Source organism: Ctenopharyngodon idella, chromosome 13 (assembly GCF_019924925.1).
Source record: "Ctenopharyngodon idella isolate HZGC_01 chromosome 13, HZGC01, whole genome shotgun sequence".
Classification (NCBI taxonomy): Eukaryota; Metazoa; Chordata; class Actinopteri; order Cypriniformes; family Xenocyprididae; genus Ctenopharyngodon; species Ctenopharyngodon idella.
The window spans coordinates 28834539-28844842 of NC_067232.1; the positions used below are offsets into that span (position 1 = coordinate 28834539).

Below are 10304 nucleotides of genomic sequence, written 5' to 3' on the forward strand. Positions count from 1 at the left end.
TCTCATTTTATTATTCATATCCCAAGTACACTTTCATAGAAGGCCTTGAGGGACATGATAAAATAAGTGGTGTCAACTGAAAAAAACTAAATTTCTAATATGAAGATAAAATGTATGTTAAACATTATTAAAGGAGACATTTCAATTAATACAAAAAGCTTTTAAAAATATATTTTGGTGACCCAATAGATAAAATACACTGAAAAAGGTCAGAGGGTCTCGGATATTAAGTTAATGTAATCTTACGTTCGTTTTTTGCTTTTCGTCAGCTGTTTTCAAAGCGATTTTATGTTATTTTTGTTCTGTTTTGCCATAACTGACACAAAAACACGATATACTCTCATGGGGTCATGGCGACATCAGGTGGTCAACATGTGAACGTGACGTATTGTGACTGGAACGCACTGAGGTCTGAAGTGGGACATTTCATTTGGGATATTCCGACCTCCTCTGGAGCGCAGCATTATAAATAATACACCATAGTGAAGCTGTACGTTTAAACAAATAGTTAACCAAAAAAAAAGCAAAATTCTGTCATTAATTACTCATCCTCCTGTCATTCTCCAGAACACAAAACAGATTTTGAAAGATTTACTGGTTGTTGTTGTTTTTTTTTTGTTTTTTTTTCATGCAATTACAATTAATGGAGACTGGAGCTGTCAAGCTCCAAAAAAAGGATGCAAAAGCATAACAGAAGCATTATAAAAGTAGTGCGCTATATGCTAAGTATTCTAAACTTATAGCATGTGTAATATAGTGCAATACATTTTAAAAAAACAGCTATTAAAGCAAATCACCAATTTGCATGATATTGCTTTTAATGGTAATGTTCATTGGAAAAATAGAGGACAATATAATTGTAAAAAGTATTGAGTTTGAGACCCATTTTCAAAGCAGATTATAATTATTATAATTAAGAGTATAACTTAGAGAATCACTGTAGAGATGCAGCATGCAAGATATTCTGATGATAGTCAGATGAGACTCACCCTAAAATATTGGTCTTCAGTTTACACCTACACAAAGTGTTTTTGAAGTCACATCCCTAAATTACCTAAAGTAACCCATGACCAACTGGATGAAGAGTCTGAGCACAGAGATCACATTTACTACTTCAGACTATAATATGAGAAGATGAAGACAAGGACAGGAAAATAAAGTGGACATCACAGGAAACAACAGGTGCATTTAGTGAAACAGTAACTTTTGCATGACATTTTTTTCATTCCACACAATAGAGCATCAGCAGAACGAATGAAGCATCCCTCCATTTCCATTCTCAATGCTAGAATAACTTGCATACGATTAAATGTGTTAGTAGAAGCTAACTTTAAAAAAAAGAAGCCAGAGACCTATATGCCAGAAAAAAGAAACATAAATATATTTTTAATGTGAAAGATTATTTTCTAATCCTATAAGAATGATGAACATCTTAATAGATTACAGCTAATCAGGGGCCCTGGTGATTAATGTGCATTCTCCCACTGAAATCTCCAAAGAAGGATATCATTAATGTACAAATGGCGTGGCGAGATGACCTCTCCTCATGAACTGATCTGTGCGTTCTCTGAACAGTCTTAGTGTTTTAGAACAGATCACCGGTCACCAGCTCTGATTAGAGAACACACTTCAGATGACGTGTTTAACTAGCGTGTGGACTTCATTGGCAGGAGGAGAGCCGCTCGATGGACTGGTTGAATGAGCAGGTGTGGCTGTAGACTAGGAGTTAAATACATTAAGCATGGTTTCACTTTGGGAACAGCAACGTCTCGCGTCGATTTCGGGCCAGAATTCTCACTCCCAGTTCTCCCAGTCCTCATCTTCCAACTGGTGAAGAGAGAAAATAATGAAGACCGAATTTCTTATTATAACTGATATTTACATTCATCTCAGTCATGGTCAGCAGAAATTCAAATTTTTTTGTGATCAGATCACTTTGGAGGTGGTTAGATATGCATATGACCACACTGCACTGTGTCACATGTCAATGACTAACGCGCTAAAGCAAGAACTGTCCATACGTACACATGACCAAGACACCTAGACTCTGTGAAACAAATAATGTGTCCTGGGTATCTACCGAATCGCACATCTGGAGTTCAGTTAAAGGGATAGTTCACCCAAAATTCTGTCATCATTTACTCTCCCTCAAGTTGTTCCAAACCTGTATGAGTTTCTTCTGCTGAACACAAAAGAAGATGTTTTGAATAATGTCAGTAACCAGACAGTTTATGGACCCCATTGACTTACATAGTATTTTTTTTTTCATACTATGGAAGTCAGTGGAGTCCATCAACTGTTTAGTTACCCATATTCTTCACAATATTTTGTGTTCAGCACAAGAAATTCATTTTTATTTTTGGGTGAACTATCCCTTTAACACAGGGACTCGACTACAACAACACTCAGTTTTCAAGTGCTTGAGTTTGTGATGATCCTAAAATTATAAGTTAATTAGGAAGAAACAATCTAGAAAAATGTTTGGATTTCTGATGCTTATTCTATGTTCATAAACTTGTAATTTTATGTTATTCTGTATTGGGGTGGGCGATATGACTTTTTTCACGATATGAGAAATTTTATTTCATGATAACGATATACCATGATATAGTTTTGTTGTTGTTGTTAAAAATAATAGCAAAGAAGCAAATTACAAACAATAGGACAAATACAATATATCTAGCGCTAATTAATCGCACATTTTTCTGTAATTAATTGCAATTAATCGCACCTAACTATATATATTTGTATTGTAATAATTTTACATTAAATCTCCAAATTCATGTAGAAACAACATAAAAACAGTGTATTTTAAATATCAAACAGGTAGGAAATATACAGAAATTGAATAAATTTCAGTCTTCACTGCATTAAAGGTGCAGTATGTAAGATTTCTGTCCGCTAGAGGCCTATTCAAAACAAAGGCATAGCTTGATGACGCCATTTTGAGCGTGGAATCTTGGCACATGTGGTCTTCACCTCAACGGACGGTGCAAAATAATAGAGATAGGACTCTGGAAGAAATCATGTTCATGGATGCGATTGTTAACGTTACTGTAGTCTGAAGCAGAGCAGGACTGAGTGTTGTGGGAGCTGAACGAGACCGCTGGAGCGATTGCGCAACACACGCCTCACGAGCAGCGGGACTTTTATTATGCCACAGTCGCCGGCGCCGCTTCCGCTTTTCCGGTCATGAGTATGAGGTAACACAGCTCTGTTTATCATATTAGATACATTTGAGTGTGTTGAAAACGTTACTCTGTGCGTTCGCTCGGCGGCTGCTGTGAGACACTGTTACACACTGCAGTAAGATCGATCGATTTTAGATTATCATATTAAATGCTGGATGGCTTGTGTTGATAAATGGCATGCAATTCATTTTAAAACGTATTGTATGATGGAGAAAATTCTGTATTACTGTTACTAAAAATAAAGCTGCGTCTGATTATGCTATGTTAGCTACTTCACAAAATAGTGTTTTTCTCTGAGGCATGGTAAAACATGGTACTCGCAAAAAATCAAGAAAATTTGATTTAAACAATAAGACTAAACGTGTTGAGCTATATATTAATGATTAGTTTTCTGTCTATAAATATATTAAAACAGTTGTTTCTTTGTCTATTAAAACATGTAAATATTAAAGTGTCTTTGGTGTTTCCATGGTTTCTACAAAATAAACCGGAAACCGAGGGTAACTCGGGTATGACGCAATTGACAGGCGACTCCTCACACGTCCCGGAGCCTTGGTTAAAATCGCAATTTCTCACGATTTACAAATAGTTGGAAACATTTGGGATATTGTAAGTACTCAAGTGAACAAAAAATATAACACTGGCCTAGTGGATATTTTACTGCAAAAATCTTACATATTGCACCTTTAATTATAAATTAAATATAGATTAATCCTTATTAAAGCTACAAAAGTGATTCAGTCAAGAGCAGCGAGTGATTTTCTCTTTGTCTTTTGTTGTTTTATTAACATTAATGATTCAGATAGCAGCAGGCTTATTAGGCTGCTGTCACTTTAAGATCTGAAGCACATGACGCGGATCTGATGATGTCCTCACAACTCTTTACAGTCATTTAAGGCTTTTTTTAACTTATTTAAGACTGTGCTTACAAGGATACTCGACAAAGCGGGCATTTTAGCATAATTGTGTGGTTTTTGTTCAAGCATGAAAGAGAACTCAATGCGGCTGGTGTGCCGTCTTATGGCGCTTGAATGGTTTAATAGCACTTGATCATATAATGGATGATGGAAAAAAACAGATGCTGCGTTTATTGCGTGTTAAACTGGAAAAATGAATTGCATGCGTTAATTTTGACAGCCCTAAATATAACAAAAACATAAATTAAAAGTAAAATTAATAAAACAAGTGTCATTAGTGCTGTGCTATGCATATACTATATTTACATCTCACAATATAGCAAAATATTTTATACCATCGCCACGATATATACCGTCATACCTTTCTTTATTATTCTATATTATTTTTCTGTATTGTTCCTAAACACAGAATAAGGGTCTGTGCCATTTCTAGTTTATGGTTAACTGTGGTGAAGAACAAACCTCTTCTGTTGCGTCTACTTTAGACAAAGCCATCTGAACCTCCTCCTCTGTCATATCCAGATCAAAATCCTTCTCCCAGTCTTCACTCACATCTGTACTCGAACCTACAAGTGCAGATACACACAGAGCAGACACAACATCAGCATTCAAGAAGATCTCTCAGGCTCACCAAGGCTGCATTTATTTGATCAAAAATACAGTAAAAACATAATATTGCAAAATGTTACTCATTTAAAATAACTGCTTTCTATTTGAATATAACGTCAAATGTAATTATTTACTTTCGATTTTCGCAATTGTGCATTCTCTGTGAATACGGAGCGGCAATGCTGAGCACACATTCTACAAGATGAGATATTTATCAGACGCTTAGGCTTATTTGTTCAACAAATCCTCCGCCATAGTCTCGTCAGTCATGTCATCACTTACTCTCGTCACGTGATCATTGAACTCTTATTCCTGCAGCTCGTGTTGGATGAGCTGGATGGGACTGAAGCGACCGTTATCCAAATAAGTTAAATGGTTTTTATTTCTATAAAAAGCAAAACGACAGTGGAGGCGTAATGTAAACGTAGCGGTGGCATATTCTATCCTAATTTCACCCTCACACTCCGTCATGGCCATATCGCGAGACAGCTTTTCACCTCGATGAGAATTCTCGACACATTTAAATCTCGCGAGATCTCGTGGCACTAAAAGAACCATTAATTGAATCGTTATATTACTCCACATCATTCCCACCCTGTTTCCTCTCTCTCACCTTTTTTGCCGTTATTAGAGGGTGTGGATTTGCCACTGTCAGAGTTGAGCTCAAACACCCGGAGGTCTTGAGCTACTTCCTCTCTGGCGGGCTCTTCACGCTGCTTGGGTCGCTCCTCCGGGAACGTCTCCTGTAGACTGGCCTCCGACAGCTTCTGAGAGACCTCGTCCGCCGCGGGCGACAGCTGCGTGACTCTGACGGTGACGTCCGCTTGATTCTCCATCTGGGTGGGAAAACTGATGCTGTCGCTGCTTACGGAGGGGGTGACGTCAGACGCTACGTTGCTGGAGGAAACCACCACTTGAGGGGGTGAGGAGCTTTCAGGGGTGGCCTCTATCGTCACCGCGGGGACACGAGCCTCTTCGACAGGTGGTGTGAAATCTAAGCGAGATGAAGACGTGGCCCCGAGAAACTCACCTACACAGAGAGAGAGAAAACAGATGATGATAAAGGAACATAAATGCTCTGTTCACAAAGTTTCAGAACAGACACAAAGGTTTAGAGAATTAATATGTTTCCCATAAAAATTCTGCTTATTTCGGTCAAACCTTCTTCGTCCTCTTCCTCCCAACCAAGACTCTCAGAATGATCCGTCTGCTCTGCTCTCTGCTTCAGCGCTACCCTCCTGGCCTCTTCCTACAAACACACACACATTTGATGATATATACAATGTTTTTGTGCAATTATTGTGTCATTTCATGAATGTAGTCATGTGCAACCCCTAAAGCAGCAACTATATTCTCATTTCAGAACATCACACCATTGACAATAATCACAATTAAAACAAAGCATTTTAATTAACATTTTTCCATTTTTCCAGACCCTGGAATGTTTTATTGACCAATTAGCTTCTTTTTTGTTTTTTTGTGGAATGTCATAATGGCGAGTAAATGATGACAGACTTTTATTTATATGTGAACTGTCCCTTTAACCCTCATGTTTGGGTCATTTTGACAACAATTTTTTGATACTTTTTGTAATTTTTTGTGGGTTTTTCCCCACATTGTAACACTCAAAAATGGCTGGCCTACAAAAAATTGCTTATAAATATCTCGTTATGCTACATTATCACCAAATATTGGATTCAATCTTTTTGTCAACTTGTTTTCTTTCAGTTAAGACAGATTTTATATTTCTTTTTGGAACTGATTGATCGTAGGCCTCATTTATCTGAGCACATGTACCTCAGGTTTTGAGTGAAAAAAGCGTTATTTGTGGATAACTTTGTCAATTTTACATAAAACTGTATGTTCTGTACACTACTGTGCTTTAAATGTTTAACCAGGAAATTTGTTTTGAAATGCTTTTATTTTGTACAAAATGGCACAAAGTCACACTTGTGGTGTTCACTGTCAAAATGACTGGCCTACAAAAAAATAACTTATAAATCTCTTCCTATACTATTATATGTGTGTTTGACAATGGGCTGAGAACCACTTCTCTACACACACACACTGCAAACCTATTGTAAATACATACTCTGACCAGCAGATGCCGCTACCAGGTTAATCTTTAATTAACTGGATGTGTCTTTGATAGCACACCTAAAGCAAATATGAAACTGTTGTGCTGGAAAGTGTCCTGTGACTCGTACTGATGTCATTATGTTGTGTGTTTGAGATGTGTGTGTTCAGATAAGCACATAATCCTGATTTCTCAGGCACAGATCTGCTGTACCTGCTCCAACTGGAACACTTTATAGAAGTACCGCTGCCAGAACTCTGAATGAGCCACTGCTGCCGGCACCTGAGAGGAATAAAGTAAATATGTGGAACAATGTGCCCGGACAACATCACATGGTCAATCAGAAAGTAAATATAAAGAGGATGAAGCATCATACCATTTTAGTATAGAGAGCTCTTATGGCAGGACTGTTGACGAGCAGTTCAGAGATCTCTGGCTTCCGCTCTTCTAAAATGAAACTGGAGAGCCAGGCGTCAAACTGCTGTGGAGGACCTGGAAGGACAAACATACATGGAAATATTCGAATTTTGAAATAAAATGGACAGAATTTGAAAGCTGAGACGATAGATGGGAGGCGCTACAAAGCTTAGTTCATTAACTGAAAACAGCACAGACTGAAAGATCGATTCTTGGGATTTAAGAATCAATATCGGTTCTTTAAAATCGAGAAATTGATATTTTTAACCCAGCCATAGACATCAAACTCTCAACAACACACATCCATCCCTGCTTGAGAATGAGTTAGACACACACCGTCAGGCTCGTTGCAGTACGTCGCCGGATCTGCTTGAAGACTGTAGAGTCGAGCCTGAGAGGAAAACCAGCACACGTGACTCAAAAACTGACATCAACAAGTTCATGAAAACATCATTCCATTGAGCAACTGATTCAACGAATGACATGCATATATTTCTCATGGCCATGATGGGGATGTATATATATATAAATATATAAAGAGTGAATGTGGCTGACCTTGCTGCTGTCATACACCTCTGTCGTGCCTGAAGGAGTGGCCATCAGCGTGATGACATCACAGTCGATGGTCATGTCTGGGGGAGGGGCCAAAGTGTCTGTGATCACACCCAGTATATTTGAAATGCCCTTCTTCACCTTTTCAGTGGCCTCTGATGAACCTTCAACCTAAAATAAGAAAAAGAAAATAAAGCTTATAACCCATGATTTGTGGCTAGAGTTAACATCTACATAAACTAAACTAAAGAGATGTTATGTCTATTCTCAGCACTGAAGACTAAACAAACTCTATACAGAACCATGCACAAGGTAAGAATTAACATTGTTTTGGTGTGCTGTAATGTAAAACTGTTTCCTTACGGCCAGTTTGCTCTTAACAGCGTTCGCTGTCGCAACAATGGAGCATGCTGTGTCATGTTGAACCACGCTGGAGAACTCGGTCAGGTCCCGTTTGATAAACTCATACGCCTCAACTGACTGTCGAGAAAACACAACACACACATATTATATATATATATACAGGGTTTGACATTAAGCCTTGTCATGTGCTTGTAATGTTCATTCACTTGTCTGAGTAAAAAAAGTTTCTTGTCTGGAAAAAAATAGGATTTTTTTCTGTAAATCTAATTTATTCTGAAGCAATATTCTCATCTTCTACTCAATCTACATATTTGCTTTTTTTTTTACCTTTATAAAAGGCTTTTTTCCTAATATTATTAAATGAATGTTTCATCATTCATTTTAAATTCTTAAATTTGATCAATAAATTAAATTAGAATAATAAAACACTATAAGGCTGTTACCAATCAAATTAAATCATTTACACTGAAAAATTACAACTGAATTAAATAATGTTATGATATCAGGGTGAAAAAATGATAAACATTTCCGGGGTCCAGAAATTTGGTTCCATGTTAAAAATCTGGGATTTATTTTATATTATAAATTAAATTTAAAACAAAGATAGGTTATGATGTAAATATAAATAATGTTTCTACACTAATAAAAGCAAATAAGTTTAAATTTATGTTGATTTTCAGCTACTTCATTTTTTGTTCTGCTGATAAAATAAAACATTTTATTAAATTAGAAAATAATGCAAAACAGAAGCATTCTCACTGGTGGTTTCAAAACGTTTTCCACTGATCGTGGCCAGAGATCAGTTAGTTGAGAGATACCAACAACATTTCAGCATTATCCATATAATAAATTGAGGTGGGATAAATGGACTGAAATTGTGAACAAAAAGCACAGCATAGACTATATTTCCTCAGGACTTTGGTGTCATTTAATGTAAGTGTCTCAATACTAGAAGTGTTTTATAATTCACTAACTGAAAGTGTTTTGACCTTTTGCTGGTTTCGAAATGTCACAGTGGAACAAAAGAGTTCACTTAAGCATTGAGAGTAAATTACTTGGTATCCCTCTTAACAAATCGACCAAACCAGACGTCTTAGAAAAGCAGTGAAATTAATATCAGATTAAGAACCCTCTGTTTTAAAGAGTTTGAGCTATTACTTTCAGGTCGGAGATTTAAGATGCCAGTGTTTTTGAAAAATAGGGAGAAAAAATCCTTCTTTTTAAATGAAAGATAGTGTTTTTTGCGCAGAGGGGGGATTTAATTGATTTTTACATTTGTTTATGTGTGAACACAAGTCACTACTAAAGTCACACTGGATCTGATCTGGATTTATCTCACCTTGTCTTTGACAGACTGGAAGCTCTGTGTCAACCAGCCTCCCCACCATCCTCCTTCCCTGAAATCATCATTAATAATCATTAATAAGACATGATATGTTTGGGTAAATCCTGTCAGGCAGTATCATTAGAACTCTAACATTCTTATTTCTGTATATGAAATGCTCTAGTCAAGCTCAGGCACTTAAACTTTATTATTAATGAAACCAGATTATTTCCACAATAACACGAAGGATGAGAGTAACTGGCAAACAAAGTACTGAAATTATTTACAATTCACCATAACGTTAATTGTAACCCTGAGATAAAAGAAAACTAACCAATGTAATTATAATTCTTCAAAAAACGTACTTGATCTAAAACATATTCGAGGTTCTGTAAGAATAATCGATGTGTAAATAATCTAATCATTCTCGAACAATCTGCGACATGCGTCTGATCACGCTGTTTTATCACTTTACTGTAATATATGTTTCTTTATGTTTATATGGGATGAATTTACAGGAATACTACAATAATAACGGCGACTGTAAGGTGTATTTTTCGCTCATGACTCTGTGATATTTTTGTAAACAAACCCGTCTGACTTCCTCCTCCACATCCGCCAATAACACTCGCCATTTACAAAGATCACACGCATCTCTTTAACGCGGATACACACTCTTTAGAGTGGAATTACTGATGCAAAACGCGAACATGTTATTTATATCGTGCATTAAAATATAAAAGTGTACATTTGTCTGCTGCAAACTCACCCGTCTGCCATCTTCAGCGCATGACGACATCAGTGTTTCCTGAACTCTGACCTCACCACAGCGTCAAAATAATATTCATAAACAC

The 10304-nt window shown here is 36.8% G+C and overlaps 1 protein-coding gene across 2 annotated transcripts; it reads right to left on the minus strand.

The window, feature by feature from the left end:
* Nucleotides 1–800: 800 nt before the first annotated feature.
* bsdc1 (BSD domain containing 1) lies at nucleotides 801–10304 on the minus strand. Of its 2 annotated transcripts, none has more exons than XM_051917146.1 (11): nucleotides 10220–10304; nucleotides 9466–9523; nucleotides 8127–8243; nucleotides 7767–7934; nucleotides 7548–7602; nucleotides 7171–7286; nucleotides 7008–7076; nucleotides 5879–5966; nucleotides 5331–5747; nucleotides 4571–4674; nucleotides 801–1827 (listed from the first exon to the last, which is right to left on the minus strand). In XM_051917146.1, exons 1-11 carry the CDS (start codon nucleotides 10228–10230, stop codon nucleotides 1795–1797), a joined length of 1236 nt encoding a protein of 411 aa, XP_051773106.1. In that variant the 5' UTR covers nucleotides 10231–10304; the 3' UTR covers nucleotides 801–1794. The 2 variants fall into 2 exon arrangements, with proteins under 2 accessions (XP_051773106.1, XP_051773105.1); XM_051917145.1 differs by lacking the exon at nucleotides 10220–10304 and adding an exon at nucleotides 10043–10137.

Excerpts from the sequence above, each read along its gene's own strand:
- bsdc1 (XM_051917145.1), bottom strand. The coding sequence starts at position 10,104 with ATGCGTGTGATCTTTGTAAATGGCGAGTGTTATTGGCGGATGTGGAGG. Across the intron at positions 7,935-8,126 it reads CTGTTAAGAGCAAACTGGCC|GTTGAAGGTTCATCAGAGGC; the intron begins GTAAGGAAACAG and ends TTCTTATTTTAG. Across the intron at positions 5,748-5,878 it reads GGAGGAAGAGGACGAAGAAG|GTGAGTTTCTCGGGGCCACG; the intron begins GTTTGACCGAAA and ends CTCTCTGTGTAG.